The following is a 21,410-nucleotide window of genomic DNA, read 5'->3' on the forward strand; positions in this document are numbered from 1 at the left end:
ATATAGCTCTCCTATGTCCAGAATAGGAATCTTCCTTCCCTCTGCGGAGGAGAAACTAGCTTCAGGGGAAAAGGAGGAGTTGTATGTAAGGGCTCCACAATCACTGGTTTATGGAGTACACATATACACACTGGTCATCTGGAATGTAGTCCTGTATCATTCATATATGATTTCTGATCAGAGCGGATTACTTGTTTATACTGTAATTCACGCTTCTTACGAAGCAGTAGCTACTGTGCCAGATCTGCTTGTTTCGGCAATAGTCAAAACCATCTTTGTCTTTTTCTCTATGTCAGGGTACTGTACCATCCCCTTTTAGTTCTAATCCCTGCATCTCCGAATGAAAGAATAGTTTTTATATAAAGCTCTCACTGCTGTGAAGAAAAGTCTCTAACTCTATCCATTCTCTGCAATTGACCATATACAGACCTAATTTTGAGCTGTACTTTTACAGGTGTCTTTGGCACCCACAATTAATTATGGGCATAAAAATGTGTCTGGAAAAATGAGCGCCTAGGTTGAGGCCCATTAATAAATGTAATTCTAAATGGCTAAACAATAAAGGGAGTGATAGAAACGGTCCGTTGATGTAGGAACTCCTACATTCTAAACTTGGTGTTGACACTAATTCCATTTGTTGCCTTAGACAAGTCATTTAGACCAAATTTCTAAAACTCAGATGCCTTAATTTAGGCATCTAATTCTACAGTTAAGCAATTGAATACTTTAGGGATGTAAATTTGGCCTTAACCTCCCTGCTTCAATTTCTTCATTTGTAACAATAAGCATTAAAATACCTACATATCTCACAAGGGGTTGTGAAGAATAAATCACTTACAAGCCTGCTTCTGCTCTCATACCAGTTTTACACTGGTCCAACTCCATTGACATCAGTGGAGCTAATCTTAATTTACACCAGTGCAAGTGAGATCAGAATGAAATTCACTGCTTATAAAGACTGAAGATTAGTCTTAATTTAAAGAAAAACCCTGAACCAGAGTACCAGTTAGAAAGGGAGATACAAGCACAATTCTTGGCATACAATGGAATAGTAGACATAACTCCATGTTCACTGTAACAAAAAGAAAAAGCCAAAACAATGTCCAGACCAGAGGCGGAGCTGGTGTAATGTGATGTAACTCCATTGACTTCAATGGAATTACACTGATTTACACTTGCTTACAATCTGGCCCACCATTTTTAAACCTAAAACATAACCATTAAGCAGATACAGAACTATTGTAAAACCTGCACCCGGGGTGCATTATATCCCATAGTAACAATGGGTTGCTAGGCTATATCCAGATCTTACTTATCTTATCAATTGCTGAACTACACGTCCATTTTACTGAGCTTTTAAAAAGGAAAGAAACTGAATTACTGTGTTTTTTTGTGTCTAAATTGTTTAATTTAAGCATTAGAAACTGAATTATAGAGATCAAAACATAGTACAGCTCTAGACTAGGTAAATCAATCTGACACTTGAAACTGATAGTTTTAATCAATGTATGAAAGTGATTTTGATAGACTATTGTTAGAGAAATTTAATCCCGCCCCATCTCCCAACCCCACTGTGGGGGGAAAAAATCCTTTCAGAGGGCAGGGTTGGTAATAGATTTTAAAATAAAAGGAACAATTGTTGGACTGGTGTCCTTTTTTTCCCCCTTCTTTTTTTCTTTTTCTGGTTGCCCTAATGCTTTGACCTGGTGGTATATCCAGGACACCAGATTTGGGACCGATGCTGGAGTCTTTGAGGGCAGAGAGTATGTCACTCTCGTGTGCCACTTTGCAATTTTCCCTGTGGTGGTTTACATGTTGAAAGAGGCCCTTTGACTTCTCACACATGGGGTCAGAGCATCACATAAGAATACAAATTAGCAGCATGTGCAACTGTTCTTAGGCAAGAGAAGGACATGTTTGGGGAATGTGGGGAAGTGGCATCCAGGAATAGGGAGAGGGCAGAAACCCCATGACCCCATTCTGGCCAGCTTAACTTTTCACATGCTTGTCTTGGGGCGTAGGAGGTGTGTTAATAGACCCATTTGGTCTATCCCCCTCTCCCCCCGATTAGAGGAACAATGAGCAAGAACCATTCATGCTCCCTTGCCTATGAACTTGAGTTGGAAAAACTGTAACAAGAGTGTAGTTTGTACTAAAATGATGTTAATAATGCATAGAAAAAATAACAGTGTATTACTGTGGACTCCAGGTGGTGCCATATCTAACATGTATGCTATGTTGATTGCACGTTTCAAGATGTTCCCAGAAGTCAAAGAGAAAGGAATGGCAGCTATTCCCAGGCTGGTTGCCTTCACCTCAGAGCATGTATGTGTTTCTATTTTATCCAGTTTGTTAAACTTGCTTTTGTTAATTAAACCAGGACAGAAAGAATACCCGAGCAAGGGATTTGTAGCTACGTGGCTTCATTTCTGTTATACTCTCATTGGGAATAATAAGGGTGGTTTCTTGTTACATGAAGGGATGTACTGGATGCTTGATGTTGAAATGCATGATATTCTAAAGCGAGGTCTATAAATCATTGTGTCTTTCTGGCTTTCACTTATATCTGTCTAAATCTTAGCGTGAAATCCAGTGTGTGTGAGCTCAGAATCAGGCTCTATAACACTCTGGCAGTGATTTCTCTGTTTATATCGCTCTAATGGAAATAGCAAATCCCTGTAAATCCAAACATCAGTAGCTGACACTGTTCCTACTGTAATTTAAAAACAATGTGCTAACATACATGAAGACAGTAATATTTAAATGCTATACATGCAGTAGAATAAATATCAGATCTATGCTTGCTGCTGAATATGGGGGGTAGGTTGACTTTACCATTGATTTATCACCACGAACCAAACCCTGAGTCCAGCGTCTTTGGCAATAAGGGTTGCATATGCCCTAGACACTTGCATAAACTGGCTGTGCACTGAGCTGACCAGTGCTAGGATGAGGGGAGGTGGCTTCACACATAGGATGGTGGGGAGAAAAAACCACAACTGCCCAATGTGTGGGAGATGTAGTGAGTTTCCCACTCCAGACTCTCCCCGTGGTGGAATTTTCTTGGCTTTAGGGCTGTATTAACCTTCCCGTGTAGGGGAAGAGGGTGGAAAGAGAAGACAGGGCCAGGCTTCATGCTCCCCCTCTAAATTTCCCTCCAGCTGACTGCTTTCAGCCAATGAGGAACCTTTGCCTGCTAGGGCATCAGCAGAGGCACTGCACATGCTCAGTGCCTCCCCAGGCATCATCCTCAAAGACCTCACTGCCAAATGTGGCAATGTGAATGGTCAAAGTTGGGGTGTCCGCCGCTGGGAAGGACGAAGGTTAAGTGGCCTCAAAGCTACTATATTCGTGTCTGCAGGGAAGGTCTCTTTCAGGATCTGTGTTCGCTCCCGTGTCTGCAGAGACTAGACGGTCCTGCAGGTTCCACACTTCAGAGCAGCTGGGCTAAGAATTTGGCCCCACAGCAATCAGAGAGAAAAATAATCCATAAAATAATAATGACTATCCAAAAAGGCCATGCGGCAACGGATACATAATCAATAGAAGACCAGAAACCCAGCAAATTCTTACAAACAAGGTTGTTTAAAATAATAATTCCCTCTGGTCACTATGTAATCTAACAATATTTCATAGAACTGGAACAGTGCACAATGAATCAAATCTTACTATCATTCTCAAAATAATGAAATGAGTCAACATCATTGAGATTTTATGCTAAGGGGCAGGAATATTGCTACTTAAAGTGACTAAAATGTATTTCAAAGTCAAGTGTGTTGTCAAGGCCACAGTATGTAATATAATCCCTGAGAGCTGATAGTTATATTCATTAAATGATCTTAAATTACAGTTATTGCCCCTTCCACAAAACAGCTGCAAAAACACTGATAACAATGCAGAATCCCAGTTTCCAGGGATCAAACTACCCTGTGAACTATAGTTTCCCACAAAATATCCAATAATTTGCCCTTTAGGATATTGCTTGATGAAACTGAGTTATTTGTGTCCTCTAACCCTTAATTCGTTACACAAAGCTTGCAGGTTTGGGTGCTTTATTTATTTATTTTAAAGTATAATAGAAACTGTTCCAGAAATGTCATAGCCCCAGCAGCATAATCCTATTTAGAATAGAAGTGTTGTTCTGAATCAGAACTGACAGGGGGATTTTTGGATGTCAGTTAGCACACCCAACTGGCCTTCTTGTCCATGTAATACAATTCAACCTGATGTTAGCTTCTCTCTGATTCAGCAACATGCCATTACCAAGCAGTGTCACTACAAGGCGAGCATTCCATACACTTTGCATTATCAGCCCTCTCTTTGTGTTTATGATGGAATAGTGAACCCAGGTATAAAATTGCTGTATATCTTTAGGTGAATAAAGATGGTGCGTCAGGGGAAAAGTAAAAATCCAACAGGAGCAAATCCAAGACAATAATATCAGCACAAGCAGGCAGAGTCAGTTCTCATTTTCACCTACGTAAATTTGGAATACCTCCATTGTTACCTTCTTGGAGTTACTCCACGTTTACACTGAAATCACAGTCTGGCCCCTTGAGCCAATGAATATTCAGCCATCTAGTGTATGCTTCAGTTAGAAGAGACTTTGTATTTTGTACAATATTATGACATACACCTCTATCCCGATATAACGCTGTCCTCGGGAGCCAAAAAATCTTACCGCGTTATAGGTGAAACCACGTTATATCGAACTTGCTTTGATCTGCTGGAGTGCGCAGCCCCGCCCCCCCCCGGAGCGCCGCTTTACCGCGTTATATCCGAATTCATGTTATATTGGGTCACGTTATATCGGGGTAGAGGTGTACCTCTGACTCTGCATCACTTCTATTCCATCCCACCATTTAGGACACTGCTATAGCTAACTTACAACTTTATGGGTCAAATTCAGCCCTGGTATAGCTCCATTAAGATGTACTTGCTTACACCAGGGCTAAATGTAATGTTATATATTTACTGGCACAGCTTTCTAGAGCCAAATGCTGATCTCATTTGCACTAGATGTGGAGTAACTCCCTTCAAGTCAATGATGCTGGTTTGAGTCTGGTGTAAGAGAGAGCAGACTTTGTAAATAGATCCTTCATAGGTAAAAATTATGGATGTCACCCATTATATTCCATTTTTATATAACTTTGAAAACCCAATGAAAGTCCAAGACTTAGAGCCACTTCCTTAGTCCCATTACATCTGCTTTGAGCTGTTCTGGCAATGAAGAGCAGACTGAACACTGCTTTAAGTGTTAGCTAAGGTGTTTCCATACGTAGTATAGGGAGCATTGCATAGGCTAAGGAAAGGGGGGATGCCCAGAACACCTTTGTGCTGCATCAATTCCCATGTGCCAGAACAATCCCCTGGGGTCCTTGCCATTTGGCACAACTTAGAGTAGCCCTATGGTTTCTAGAAATTGCTCCTTGGGACTGGACTGTCACTTCAGGATCAGGTTCCCCCCCTCCCCCAACCCACTCTAAGCTGAACTGGACATGAAATGCCTGGTCCTGTAGATCTTGTCCCAGGTGTATATTTGGTGCACACTCCAAAGCAAATTGTTACTGTTCTCATTTTGCACATGGGTCCGGATAGCCTCGCAGTTGCACCTTATACTGTAACTTTGGGCCAAATTCATTTTTCAGTTACATATGTTTAAATGCAAAACTTTTGATCTGAAAATCACTGGGCTCTGAATACAAAAATAAAAAGTTACAGCAAAAAAAAACAAGTTAATGGTATTTCCCATTATTCAACCAAATAGTAGAAGGATAAAGAAAACAGATGCTAAAGATAAACACCTCTGGACTGTTCTAAGCTCATTCACATTGGCTTCACACCACGTTCGTTCCATTGATTTCAATGGAATTACACTAATATAAAGTGAGATCAATCCCAGGCTCTCAGCCATTACAATGATTTAAGAGTATGTAAGTAAATGTCCTTCTTTGTTCCACATAATGCAAAATCAGTTTTAAGAAGGGTATGAAATCCAGCTAGATTATTTGCTAAATCAGGTCATGGAGCAACGCATGGCCTAGGATCTCAGCCTGCATTCCTTGCAAACCCCAAAACCTTAGGGATCCTCAAGGACTGCAAGTTTAGGCCCTAAAAGACTTTCACTTACTCTGTGGGCTTGAGCTATAATTAAGGGCTATAGGGTCTCCTCCTAGGGTTACAGGGATAAAAAGCAGCCATGTCTGGGCATGGGTGACAGAAGGAGAGTGCTGCCTCCACATCATCTCCTCTCCTCCAAGCCTGCAAGAGTTTGGAGGGTAAGACAGTGCTAAGTGTCAACTTACTTGCTGCCCCATTTCACTCTGCTCATGAAGGACTCAAGGAAAAGTGACAGCTAGAGTAATGACAGGCAACATGGCTCAGGGGCCCGGAGGGAGCCAATGGGAGGCTGGGAGCCAGTGTGGAGGCACAGTGCCTCCAGAATATCCCTGGCTTCTGCACATCCTTCAGATCCATGTAGATCTGCTGATTTTAATGGAGGTCAATCTCCTGCCCTTCCTCTGCCACCCACCAGCACTTTTGCATGGGGGCAGAGCTCACCTCGTGCTCCAAATAGTCAAATTTGTAGGTTTGTAGGAGTCATGGAATTTCCTGTCACATACTTGGGAGCAGCCCATGTGGTTATAGCCCTAATTACATCCATTAATTGTAATGAGGACCAAAGTTCGCACTGTAATGAAAACCCTAGGGATGGAGCTGTTCAAAACATTTTCTACTAAATGCTTTTTTTTTTTTTTTTTTTGGCTGAAAAATGATGCTTTATCAAAGCTGAAACACTTGGCAGCGTTCTAGCAATTTTGACAAAGCTTTTGCCAGAAAGTTTCTGAGGTGCAAAATGGTCACTTCCAGAGAGGGAGAAATCAACCTTTTTGATCCAAAAATGGACATTTTGATACAATTTTGTTTCACAAAAACATTCTAAAAGTTTTGGTTTCATTCCAGTGTAATGAAAACAAATTTCCAAATCTCAAATATTGTCATGAAATGGAATTGTTTTTCTTCACCCAGCTCTGCCTAGGAGATAGTTTTCCAGGCCCTGCCCCACGGATAAGGCTCCCAGAGGTAACACGTACATGATGGTGTTTTTAGGGAGAGATTTGAGGATACTGGCGACTAGGGTTTTCATTTGGTGCCCTACAGTATGAAGTTATTCCTAACAGGGATAGTTTCTCCACTAAATCCATGGCAGAGTAGTTACTCCTCTAATCATGCAGAGGAAGCGGGCAGAGGTTCTATTTTCCACCATCTAAAGAAAAGTAGCTTTGTTCCCAACATAGAAATTGAGATCAATTTTAACTCTCTGATTGGCATTTCTTTTTTGATTACCTCATACACAAGGATTCGAAAAGTTGGTGGGCTTGATTGAGGAATAACTCCATTTAAATCAATGGATTTACATCGTATACCAGCACAGAGTCCAACTGAAGTAAACGGGGCTACATATGGACATAGGAGTCCACTCATACTCAGATCAGATTGCAGGATTGGGACCTTCTTGCCAACAGCTCCAGCTTTGATTGCTTGGTTTCATTTTAAGACCTGTACAATTTTTCCCTTGGAGCATTCCACAAATAAACCAAAGAAAACCAAAGCCTTGGACTTTGTTGCATGAGGAAGGCTGTGTGCAGATAAATTTTTTGAAATGTAAAAGGTAGAAACATTTGCATGTCAGGCAGAGACACAGAATTATGATAACTTATTCTCCCCTAACATTAACAAAATACCTGCTAACCTTCTAGCAGCAGCAAATATAACACCACGCAAAGACACATATCTTACTTCAGTGTGTTTAGAACATTGATGTGACTATAACCAGCATGCACATACCCTGGGAGGATTCCATTTCGATAGATAATTGCAATAAATGCTACGGTTTGCTATTAGACATTTACAGTGAGTTACCCTGGTGCAGAGAGCCCACATAAGGCCCTCCACACCATTTAAACCCTGGGTGGAACTGCAGAGGGAAGCTTCTTCATACCTTTTGTGCCATGTAGGGTGTCTCCATCAAATAGGCTAAGGTGGAGAAATTGTAGGGGATGAGGCCCCACACTTACACAGGAGCCACGTCCCAGAGTCTCTACATAGAGATCACAGAGGGACAATGACACTCTTCTATCTGATAGGCTGTCCAGCCTGCCCAGAGACTGGGAGTTAATTCCCCACCCAGTTAATTCCCTTCACAAAGCTTATTTATGAATTTCCCCCTAACCAGAATAGACATGAGCATTGGGGATCACAACATTATAAGTTTTTTTTTCTCTTCAGTTTCAGACATCCCTAGTTAGGAAATAATGATTTATTAAGCCATAAAATATGCCAGAAGATTGAATGTCATAATCATCTATATATTAAAGCAGGGATCATGTAAGATAAGAATAGGTCACCATATATTTCAGTGTCACCGAAATTGTTAATGAACCTTTAAATCTAATTAGCAGAATGATTTCAATTCTTCATTTTTTGGAAAGGCCTGATTCTCTCATTAACGGTCCTGTAATAAATTTGTATCGTGCTTCCCAACCTACAAAGTTCAATATAAAAAAAAAAAGGGCACAAAAGATGATGGAGACAAACAAAGTTATTCCAAACAGCCTAAGAAATTTTAGAAAGAGGAAAGAATCTCCTAGCTAAACAGGCCCATTTTATGTTGGGTAATAATCTACCCTAATAACTTAGCATTAATAGTACTCTACCCTTCCTGCTTTTCACCATTACATTTAAAACACTCCCTTTTCAAGAAACAAATCTAGGTTTCTCTTGAACCCTTCTTCACTCAACTTTAATCCCTTGCTGGCATAAAACATAAGTATCTCATACATCTGGAATCCCTTGCGAAGCTATCTCAAAGTCGGTCACCTGTGAGAAATAACTTCAGCTTCTTCAGTTTTTCCAAGTAACCTCAATTCTTCAGGCCTGGGGTTATCTTTGTTGCCCTCCATAACACTTTCTGGAAGGCAGGTCTTTTCTTCCTGTTAATGGGGTGTCACGCCAAAGTGAGCAGTGTGCTTTGTCAGCCCATTACCGGATACAGCACACGCCCTCACCTCATGTCCAGCCAGCTCCACTGCCCACAGGTATAAGGAGGGTGGAAGCATGGCTGTGCCTATTTCCAATCTCTCTTCACCACCTTCCTAACCCATATTTTCTCAGAGGGGCGTATCAGGCATTTAGCCCCTGCTCTCCCCAGCCCATGACAGAACCCAAGATCTGGATAGCTTCTGCATTGCTACATGGATAGGGGTGGGGCTCACTCCCTCTTCCCTTCATGGCCACACAGAACCCAGCAACATTCTAACTCAATGCTAATATAATGAGACTTAATTTCTCACCAACCGGGCTCTGCCCCTGCCAACTAAATATGTTTAACCTTTTGGTTATCTTGTTCACCCCTCTGTCAAAGCAGGACTGTTCCCCCAAACCGATCTGTCCACTATATTCTTGAGTGCTTTGAGCAGTTTAGTTTTAATTTACCCAAGTGGCCAAGCTTCCACCCCTTCCCTGGGGAGATTAGTCTGTAGATCAGTAGTCTTCATTGTTAGGAAAGTTTTCCTAATACTCTGACTAGCTTTCTCTTTGCTTAATTTCATCCCATCACTTCTAATTAGAGCAGCCAAAACAATTCCTTCAAACACTAGTAGACCAACAAGAATGAAACAGCAATTGTGCGCTTATATTTGTATATACAAGTTGAGCAACTGCATATACAAATGAGGATTCGGAAGTTTAATTGCAGTTGCATTTTTGTGTATAAGCCTCTAGCCTGATTTCCCCCCCCCCCCCCCACACACACACACACTGTTTATCCCTAAAGCACTTTTGTTCCTTATCTCTGAAGTCCCTTCAATTTGTAAGCAACTTTCAGACAAGTGAGATGCCCAGAGCTGCATTCACTTTTCTAGGTTCAGTTTCACCAAGGCTGTCAGCCTACCAATGCCTTGAAAAAGGGACAGCTAGGCTTGGCTATATTCCAGTGGTTGCTTTTGAGCATATGGGCTTAATTTTCTTCCTAGTGGTAATCCACACAAGTCAATGTTCCCTCTTTTATGGCATTCCGAAAGATTTTATTTTCTACTAGATAGAAGAGTTACGGGAGCAATTCCATTTTACCCAGTGTAGAACAATGAGCCAAATTCATCCTTTCTGTAATGCCATTGACTTTAAAGCCAATGAATTACATTTAATGCCACGTCTTCAGTTCTTTAGCCCTTTCCTATATAACCAATATATTATACTATATAACATATAGGTGTCTTTTCACATAACACACATGTAATGTATATGTAGATATATAACTGGAAGGATGAAATCAATGATTTTCTTAAATTGGTAACGGAATTGCTGGCTTTAGGAATTGTTAATGAACTACCAGTATTTTGACACCCTTACAGTTCCCCTCTAATCTGTGTAAAGATCAACAGAATCTTCCTGTGCTCAGGATTTTGTGCACATCCCTATTCATCAGACCACTTAAGCATGTGCTAAACTTCAAGCATGTACTTCAGTCCCATTAAAGTCAATAGGAGTTATACAGATGCGTAACTTTAAGAACATACTTAAGTGGTTTGCTGAATAGGGATGGTTTGCTGAACTGGGGACCTAGAGCACAGATTACAGGACTGGAAAACGTAATACATGATTTTGGCATAGCTGACCAGTGTGCAGTGGTATATTGCAGTCACATACCACTGGGGAAGTTTCATCAATTAGTTTAACCAAGAAATATTATTACATCATTAGGAATAGAGGCCTGCCATGAGCTGTATAGACCCCAGGTGGACTGGCACCCCCGGGATTAATGCAGGACCTGCCAGCTAGTTCTGTTTGGCAGCCTCACCGCAGCTCGGAGAATAAAAGAGCTGAGAAGCAGAGGAGTGGGGCAGCTGCCAGAGGAGCCAGCAGTCCAGAGAAAGGAGGTTCTGTCAGCAAGCTGGTGAGACGCTGCCCCAGAGTGACAACAACCCACGGAAGGGATGACCTGAGCCACAGGCTGAGAAGCCTACAGAACCGAGGGCGATAGGAAGGAGCTCAGGGTACAGCAGGAGAATTGATGAGAACTGATCCTGCCTGGGTTAAGGGCCCTGAGCTGGAACCAAGTGGACTGGATGGGCCTGGGTTCCCCTACCTACCTCTTAACAGAGATGTAAGAGCCAAGTTCCTGGAGGACAAAGACCAGCTAATCCCTGCCAAACATGGGGGAGTCTGTACATTCCAGTGGGACAGAAATTAACATCCCTGCCCCCGGAATAGGACTATAGAGATTGAGACAAGAAGGGCAGGCTGACTGCCCCGCCCATCTGAGCAGAATCTGTGCAATGCTGAGTCTGACCAAAGAGTGGCGCTGATATGTTGAGGCGCCAGGCCACAAGGCATCCTAGAGAACTGCTTTCATACTCCATCTATAACTTCAGTACTTGTTGCTTCAAAAGTGATTTTGTTATGCCTAACTATGATGGTCTGCAGAATTGCATTTTGAGTGCAATTCATAGTATTATCAGCATCTTTTTCATTAAATCCTTCACAAATATTTGCAATAAACACATCTCTGTTCTGCTTAGAATTGTCTTCAGAAAAGGCAAGCCCTCTTTCTACCCAATTGTATCATCCAATGAGTCAATTTCTTACATTTGACGGAGGAGAGAGAACAAACTAATTAATAAAAGACTGTTGATTCCAGGAGTCTGATAAGTGAAGGAAAACAAATTATTTATCCTATAGGAGAAAATCCATGTTGTAATCCTGCCAATTGTATGACTCTGATAAGACACTACTGATATAATTATTCATGTAACTTTGAGAAAAAAATTAAGGGTTTCAAAAAATCAATTATTTCATAAAATCAGCACTTTTTCATTAGTTTACTAGATCACCTAATGTAACATACACATACATTATTCCATAAATAGCTATGTTAAGAGAATGTTTAGGATGCACAGGTCAGCCCTAAGATTAAGAAAACAATTTATTTTTCAAAATGGAAAATTTTATGCCCTGAGCACACGTTTTCTTTATTTTTTTCTTTACCCACCTGTTAGTCCCACGTACATGCAGAGGGTGAATCCCCAATTTCCACCTCTCAAGCTTAGCAAGATAAAAGCCCTGCCACATATATTGCACATGCACAACATGTAATCTTCAAAGATTCATAACTTGGACAAATCAAAACTTCTTTTCTCCAGAAAAGGCATTTCTCCTAAATAAGAGCAGATTTCAAGTCTCTATCCCCAGCTGTTTGTTACTGAAGATGTTAAAAGTCTCAAGAATTTTTTTTAACTTGCTCTCAAAAAGGGCACAACACTTATGCTCAAACCTTCTTGTTGCTCAAAATCTTTTTTTACAAAAAATTACCTTTGGTCAGAAACTAAGCATGAAAAAACTTCAGCTGAAATGGTAAAGTTCCGAGTGACTGAAAAACAAGACTTTAAAATGGAAACCATTGTGCAATCTTACATATAGTCACTTCTGCTCCTGCTGTAATTAGAGAAATGACATTAGATAATTTTACATAGTGGCAGAGTTATTTCTCCCCTCACTTATATTCTATCACCCCACTTCTTGCTGCAGCCCGACACTGCAGTCCTGCTTTCATGGCATTGCTCACTATTACTTCTGAGTCCCTTTCTGCCTCTGTTTCCTCTAAATTAAGTCAATTTAGACCTCAGTTTGTCAAAACACTTAAGCATGTATGTGTGCTTAAGTGCTTTGAATGGGGCATCATAGTAAACAATTTTCTCATCACCTCCCTGTTTTCCCAATGTATTCAAATCCTTCTGTATGGCACTCTACTGTATGCAGTACAACTGTGGTCAAACAATTGCTTTGTGCAGTGCTAGTGATTAATTCTCTTCTGTAGTCTGTCCCTGGACTCACGCAATCCTGTGAGGGCAGGGGGAATGGACTACATGCCCTAGTGTCTTTTCCTTCTCTAACATCTATGACTTCATGATAAAGTCTAGTGTATCTTCTTTACCTTGTTTCTATGCTTTGCCCTACACTAATGCTGCTGTACACTATACAAATATGTTCCCTCTGCTTGATTAGTCAGTGTTAGCGACTTATGAGTACATGATGTTATGTATGCACATAACTTCCATCAATATTCAAGTGTTAATGTACACCAAATGGCAAACAGATTCGTAACTAATTCTTCTAATCATGAATTCAATGGAGGATTTCCACTAGGAAAGTTGTATTTACTCCTTTTTGAAAAGTTTAGTGATCTGTAGTTAAAACTGTAAGACTTCAGATAGATTCATTAATCAGTTTTAGGTAATCAAAACCAGTTTCTCGGCTGTACAGTTTGATATAATATCACACTATGATTATAGTAAATGTGATTGAATTCCTTAAATTGTAATCCCAAATTACAAACAAACATTTATTCAGGATTCAAGTCCTGACTCCTGAGGAAAATTAGATTGAACTACTTTCCTAACATATAACTTCCACTTTTATCCTATGCAGTGAGAATAACATTCCTGAGTTTGATCTTACACTACTGTAACTCAATTTACTCCAGTGCAGTTACAACTAATTTACACTGGCATGAAATCAGAATCAGGCCCCATATCTTTGCCTATCCTCAGTTATAGGTCTTTCTTTGGGCTTATGATATTATCTGGCCAGTGGTCACGTAACAGAAGCACTTTACTTGGGATGTCACATATTAAATGAACTGACCTTCCATTTAGCCAAGGGACTAAATACAGTAAGTCAAATTCAGTGAGGAATGCACAGAGGTAACTCTCATTGATTTCAGTGCAAGTTGTGAGCTTGCATCGAGGGTAGAATTTGGCTCTGAAATCAGCTACAATATTGTTCTTAATATTTTGAGTAAAATCAGTTTAGAATTATTAATTTTGCTCCAAATAGTGAGGGAGTACTGATGTGAAATTTCAAGTTACAGAGATGCGTTTCTAAAAAAACTACATGAATAAAATGATTGCTCCTATGGGGTTAGTTTTTCAAGGACACTCCAAGAGTGCAGGGTTTTTTTGCTTTGAATTGGATTAAAAAATTAGAAATAATACAAAACAACAAATATGCTTTTTCAGAGTCACTTTTCTGTGAAGAAGGGAGCTGCAGCCTTGGGGATTGGCACAGATAGTGTGATTCTGATTAGATGTGACGAAAGGTAAGTACAGATTCCATATACACCTCCTTACAGTGCCACCCTAAGAGAGGGGACAAGCAATGGCTGAACACAGAGAAAGCATGTAGGGCCAGATCATCAGCTGGTGTAAATCAGCATAGCTCTAATTTCAGTAGATTTAAACCAATTTATACCAACTGAGGAACTGGCAGTAGTATAAGGGGCCTACTATCAATCAAATCAATCATCAATCATGACTGGAGCCGGTCATGTGTCTGTCTTGCTCTTGGAAGTAATACCCCAGGGGGGTGGGTCTTGGGGTGACAAGTGGGCAGTGCCTGGCAGGTCAGGGGGTGGGGCCAATGTTTGATTATGGTAGGCCCCTTATACTTCTTCTGGCCTTTTGATCACAGCTTCTACAACAACTGATAGCTAGAGCTGGTTGAAAACTAGAATTTTCATTCCATGGGAAATATTTTAACATTTGTTTTTCATGGACTGGAAAGTCCCTTAAAATTCTGATTCAGAAATAGTGAAATACCTTGGTTTGCTTAAAATTAAATATTTCTATATCCTCAAATAGAAATATTTCATTTTGGTTTGTCCAACTGAGCTGAAATGTCTTATTTCAACTCAGTTCAACCTGGAACTATATCCATCAGTAACTCATAGGAGTTGTAATTCGCTGATTCTCATGCCCCCATTTTCATTTATGAGGTAGGTTCCCTGCCTGGACCACATTTCTCATAAAGCACCATGGCAGAAAAGCCATAGGACACAACTGTGGGGTATCATGGGAGCTGTAGTCCTGCCAGGGTACACTTCTCCCACGGAGGAGAATGAGGACATGAGGCTCTCAAACTGCAGCTCCTATGAGACAATACACCACCTCAGGTGGACACAGATTAATATCAAATGGGCCCAAACATAACATTTTGATTCAGTTCAACAAACCAAATTTCCTGACAGACAACTGAAATTCTGACAAAAATCAAAATTTTATCATGGAAATTTCTGTTCTTGTGGAACTTGCATTTTCTAGTTGGAAAGAAAAAACTTCAATGGAAAATTTCTCACTAGTTCTACAGAGAGTTTTTCAATAAACATTGCCTTTCATTAGGAGCCATTGGATATCATTGTTATAATCTACTGAATGGTTTACGGCTCCAGATTAAATGGAAGGCCTGACTAAATCAAAATGTTCTGATCCTCTCATCAAAAGAAAACCATTTAAGCAATTTAGAATAGTAATCACAGGCTATTGATTCATAATCTCATCTCCCTAGTCTCAAAGTTGAGAACTCTTTGCAGAAGAATTAAAGACTGTGTGAACAATGAGCAAAAAACACCTGATGCACCAGCACTTCATAATGACACCTTTGCTTTTTCTAGACACTAAAGACCAGATTCATGTAACTGGGTTCAGAATCTGACCCTTCTTGCATGAATTCTGTGCAGATTCAATGTAATTATTTATTTTTCTTTAGTGAGAACAATGCTTTAAACTGTTCTTCCTAAAGAAAATGGCAGAGTTACTGCATGTTTCTCATCCATTCCCGGAAGATGCCAAAGGAACATAGCAGGTCACCAGGCCTTCTCCCAAAACACACTAAGCAGGAATTATGGGATGATCCTATGGCTCTTATGAAGGAAGGGTTTGGATTGTATGGGCTGTGGGTCCATCTGAGCTTTTGGAGGCTTATCTAGCCTGAGCCCACCGGACCCGATCCTGAGCAACACCCAGTAGAATTTGCCTGTATTCTTGTTGTATTGGAGCTGGTTTACACTGTTTTTTAATCTATAAGATCATGCAGGCAATCAGCCCACCCAAACAAAGCAAAAAATGCATTTTTGCTAATGCTGGGCGATGGTCTTCCACATGCTCCTATTGCCCATTTATGTGGATGGGTAATGGTAGCATCTGGTTTACTCCATGCTCTTATATGTAGGTTGGCAATGCTATCAGTTGTCTTGCTGGGCGCCTGCTGTATTTTGCCTCCGCTGGGGACTTTTTTGCATGCTCCACCCTATATTTTGGCTATATTGGGGGCTGATTTACTGCCTGTTCCTATGTGAATTTTGACAATGCTTGCAGATGATTTTATTGTACAGTCCTGTGTGTGTTTGGTTCTCCTGGGGGCTAGCTAATCACTAGCTTATATAAATTTTGCCAGTACTGAGGTCTCCTTAACTGTGCACCTCAACGTGAATTTTGGCAATGCTGAAGGCTGGTAAACAGCATGCTATTATACTGTATTTAGAGCAGGAATTCCAAGTCTGGGTTTTAGTTTCTTTTTATTTTATTCTCCTTATAGTCCTAATAGCAGTTTTAAGAGGAAGAAGAAAATATTATTTTTGTCTGACACCATAACAAATAAGCAGGGGAATTTTGGCATGGGTAGAACAGCGGTTCTCAAGCTGTGGGTCAGGACCCCAAAGTGGGTCGTGACCCCATTTTAATGAGGTCGCCAGGGATGGCTTAGACTTGCTGGGGCCAGGCGCCGAAGCAAAGCCCAAGGGCTTCATCCCTGGGCAGTGGGGCTGAGATTACAGGCTTCAGCTTTGCCCTCCTCCCCTGAGGCAGTGGGGCTTTTGCTTTGCACCCCGTCTCCCCCCGGGGTGGCAGGGATCAGGCAGGCTTAGGCTTTGGTCCCGCCTCCTGGGGTCATGTCATAATTTTTGTTGTCAGAAGCGGGGTTGTGGTGCAATGAAGTTTGAGAACCCCTGGGGTAGAATATTCTGTACTGGCCTGGTATCGCAAAACAAAACCAGGGTTGAGTTCAGCTTTTTTCATTTGCAAAGCAAAATATCTTGATCTTTTGCCAAAGCAAAGCCCATCTTTACCAAAAGCCTCTTTCTGGGTCAAACTCTTGACTTTGTTGGTTGTTCTGCATAATTAAGCACTAGAAGTGATCAAAAAATACCAAACTTTGAAAATTAAGACATTTTCATTTTTTTATTCCCCTGAATTTTTCTGGTGTAAATGAAACCAAACCCCAGCAAATTTTTGGTTTTCTAAAATTATTTTTCGTAAAACATTCTGGTTTTTGGTTAGAAACCAAAAGTTAATTTTTATTTTTAGACAAAAAAATAGAACCATTTCATTACATTTTTTCCATGAAAATATTTATTTTTGACAAATCCATTTCTTTCAATGAAATTTTTTTACCACCTCTGTTAAAGACTGAAAAGGTTCTTGAAGTGGGCCTGTTTTTGTAAGTGCCCAGTGATTAATCAAAGTTAATGAAGAACTTACCAAAATTTTAAAAACGACTAGCATAATGCTGATGATTTTATGGATTCTTTCTCTCCATGGATAGTCTGACTCTCAGGCCTGGTCTACACTGGGGGGGATCAATCTAAGATACGCAACTTCAGCTACATGAATAGCATAGCTGAAGTCGACGTATCTTAGATCGACTTAGAATTACTTACTTCGCGTCCTCGCGGCGCGGGATCGACGGCCGCAGCTCCCCCGTCGACTTTGCTTCTGCCTCTCGCCGAGCTGGAGTTCAGCAGTCGATGGGAGAGCGATCGGGGATCGATTTATCACGTCTACACTACACGTGATAAATCAATCCCCGATAGATCGATCGCTACCCGCCGATCCGGTGGGTAGTATAGACGTACCCTTAGCTAAAACAACCAAACCCCCAGATCTTAATATGTAAACATGAATAGTGTTTTCATCATGAGCCTAATGAATTTACAAGACTTTCCAGATTGGCTTGAGGGGCTTATGCCACTGAGCCTGAATCTCAGGTGAATGGCTCTTAATAAATCTACTGCAAATACCATGTACACTAAATTTGAAGGATTTGAAGATGTATTTTCTTTTAGCCCAGACCAGCTGCTTCTTTTCATGCCCCTCTCAAAGCTAGTAGGAAGGTAACCAGATCAAGCTATGGAGCAGTCACTCTGAGGCAAATTCATCTGTAGTGTCACTCCACTAGAGTTACACTGAGGATTAATTTGGCCTGCTTTGTTTTGTTCTGCATTGCAAATAAAAGTCCATGTTCTCCTGTGGGTGTGCAGAAGTAATGGGAAGGGACCCAGCTGCTCTTAGCAGGCAGAAGACTTCCTTCTCCCTCCCCAACAGTTTAATTTTAGAGCAGTCAGCTGATCTCATGGTTTGGGGCCATGCAGTTGATTCGAGGATTCTCTATGCAAGTGCAGAGCCCCCTGGACATGATCCTCAAAGCCCTTGGGAGATGGAGTCACAGATTTCATCGCTTGAGCAGGGGGCCTGGTTGGGTTGCCACACAGCAACCAATAGCAGCCACAGAGTTGGGAATCCCCTGCAGGACATCCAGGAACTTCTCAGTGGGGCTACAGAGGCACACTGGAACCTGAAGCGCTATGGGACAGGATTTGCCTTTTAATATAGCACTAAGTGGGGCTTCAGCATGGTCCTGAACCACCACCTGAATGGAGGTGACTTTTCCCCACTATTACCACCACACTGGTGCCAGCTGACTAGCTAACAGTGAAATTCAGCGTTGTGCTGAAGGCCAGGTCAAGGACTAGGCACCATTTAAGGGCCTACTTTGAGAGCTTAATGGTGCAGAGGGGTCAATTTCATCCCTATCTGAGATTATTTAAGTGGAAAAGTGATAGAAAGGGGCTGTTTTCAAAACTGGAACCTTAATATGACATTATCCTTTCTGCAGAGGGAAAATTATCCCATCAGACCTTGAAAGAAGAATTATTGAAGCCAAACAAAAAGTAAGTCTATTACCAGGTGCCTTCAGAAACGGTGCAAGGTTTTCCACTTCCATGCATAGGAAACAAGTGGCATTTTGGTCAATTTGATTGGTGTTTTTTAAGAGGAGATTTGAGCTATTCTGTGTTATGTTCCCTTGCAGGACAACATGGAATTATACCATGATTTACTTATCTGAAACACAACAGTATAATGAGGAAGGTTAGAAGTGCTGAATAAAAGATGTGTTTAAAGATGTTTCATGGCCTTCCCAAGGCATTTGTCTTCCTTCTATGCTATATAGTATAATCTTCTCCTGATTTAGACCTCCTCAGTCTGTGATACAATCACTAGCTGAATGTTAGCTCTAAATGAAAAGACTTTTGGGATTGAAGTTTTTTTTAATAAACTGAAAATAATCTTATCGAAGTCACAAAAGCAAGAAGAGTTAATTCAAAGAACTAAATATATTCTCCAAGGTACAGTTTATTTGTGTGCCCTTTTAAAAGGCCCTTTTTAAAGCTTAAATATGATATTATAATATATATCTTATTTTAATATGGTGGCTAAGGCAACAGTTGCTGTACAATAATAATTTAAAAACACAGAGTTCATACTTCACAAGAAAAACTGGTCTTTGTAAAAACTTGCTTTGCCTAAGATAAACCATGGGGTAGGGGAAACTAAACCAAAAAACAAAACATTCAACCAAAAACCTACTAAGCATATATCCTATTTTGCAGGGGGTAGTTCAGGCCTTTTAAGAAATATCAGTTGCTCATTACATGTTAAGAAACCTGTATTTTTTATATAATTTTCATATATATATTTTAGACCCCAATCTTGCAAAGTCTTAGGCACTTGCTTAACTTTACACATTTTGAGTAGTTCCAATGGTTTCAGGGGAACTGCTCATGTGCTAAAAGTGGAGAGTAAGCATAAACCTTTGCAGGATCAGGACCTTACAACATAGACTCTTGGGGTAGGGAATGTGCCTTCCTATATGATGCACAGAATCTAGCATGTGCTGAATGCAATATTAATATAAAACATAATATAGGCTACTTCAGATTTGCCAAAAAGATGTATTGTTCTATGATGCATAAAGATAGTTTGGCTTGTCCTACATGTCATAACAGAGTATCCATGTTTTACTTCAAACAGACAGATAAGTGTGGAAATGTTCATTCTGAAGCTTTTACATCTAATGTATCTTTATTTACATAAATGGCACAGTGTTGGCCTTGGAAGTTTGCTGCCACCTAAAGGGGGAAACTGTAATATTATGAACATCTAAAATGAGAAAAGGAAAAAAAAAAAAAGGAAAGGAAAGTGCAAAGCTCTTGATTTCCAAATGGCAGTTTCCTTTGCCTGGCAACATAAAGCAGGTTTGTCACCTGGAGACACTTGTGTATTCATTCAGGATTAGCACAGTGGCTATTGCAATTAAAGTTTTACTTACACTATGGCCTGACTATCTGGAAGAAAATAGAGCTACTGCAGATTCAGGTGGGTTCTCTGTTTGACTAATAATATTCTCTCACTGAGGAATATTTCTCTTCTTTGTGTAGGGATTTGTTCCTTTCCTAGTTAGTGCCACTGCAGGAACTACAGTGTATGGTGCGTTTGATCCACTCCTAGCTATTGCGGACATCTGCAAGAAATACAAAATCTGGATGCACGTGGATGTAAGTACTGTATTGCTCTAGCAACTGGATTATAAAGTGTGCCAACATGAATACATCCATCCGTGTACAGTGTCATTTCCCACAGATGATAACTTACTAGGTCCTCTAATGAAAGCTAATGAGCTAGGGCCTAATTCTCCCCTCCTTTGATCTGAAAAAGAGGCTGGGCACCTGGAACTCCTGGTGAGGTCGCTGAGAGCTGTTGGTGCTCTGCACCTTTGGAAATCAGGCCACTTTTAGCTGTCTAAACATGCATTTCAGTGACTCACTTTCGGAATCCTAGTTTGAAAATCTTGGCCTCAGCCTCTGTATCTCTAGACATCATCATTGTGAGAAAATAACATACCCCATATAGACCCATCTTCTGTGGCAGATGTAAAATAAATCAAGCTGGTTGAAAATTTCATAGCGTTGTAGCTGAAATGTTTCACAGAAACATACTGGTTTCAATGAAAATATTGTCTGGAGGGTTTCTCAAATCCAACATGGAATTTGGGGGAGGGGTATGGAAAGAGACTGAGAAACCTCCCCCCAGGATAGCCCGCTGGTTAGTGTACTCACCCAGGATGGGAGAGACATGGCTCCAAGTCCCTACTCCATCTATTTCAGCTATTCTGGGGTAGGGGGCCTCCTGCGGGTTCTTTGCAAAAAATGTCTAAAGATCTCATTTTTGTTTTGCTTTGGAATAAATAAAAATCTTGACATTTTTCATGAAACAGAATTGTTGTTTTCCAGCCAGCCCTAAAAATAAACAAGTGAGAAAAAGGCTGTTAGTTGTTCCTAAACTTGCAGTCAGTTAATGCTGTAACTCCCCCAGACTACTAAAACTCTGAGGTCCCTAAGGCATCTGCTAGACCAGGAGTAGGCAAACTTTTTGGCCAGAGGGCCACATCTGGGTGGGGAAATT

At 40.7% G+C, this 21,410-nt stretch overlaps 1 protein-coding gene across 1 annotated transcript in view; it reads left to right on the forward strand.

The window, feature by feature from the left end:
• Nucleotides 1-21,410, forward strand: part of GAD2 (glutamate decarboxylase 2) — a 51,379-nt gene that overhangs the window by 13,399 nt on the left and 16,570 nt on the right. The window contains exons 7-10 of the mRNA XM_065397788.1: nucleotides 2,210-2,325; nucleotides 14,076-14,155; nucleotides 18,784-18,838; nucleotides 20,387-20,503. Coding sequence (XP_065253860.1) covers nucleotides 2,210-2,325; nucleotides 14,076-14,155; nucleotides 18,784-18,838; nucleotides 20,387-20,503 — 368 coding nt within the window. The remainder of the gene's footprint in view (nucleotides 1-2,209; nucleotides 2,326-14,075; nucleotides 14,156-18,783; nucleotides 18,839-20,386; nucleotides 20,504-21,410) is intronic.

The sequence above is a fragment of the Emys orbicularis genome, chromosome 2 (assembly GCF_028017835.1).
Source record: "Emys orbicularis isolate rEmyOrb1 chromosome 2, rEmyOrb1.hap1, whole genome shotgun sequence".
NCBI classification, from domain to species: Eukaryota; Metazoa; Chordata; order Testudines; family Emydidae; genus Emys; species Emys orbicularis.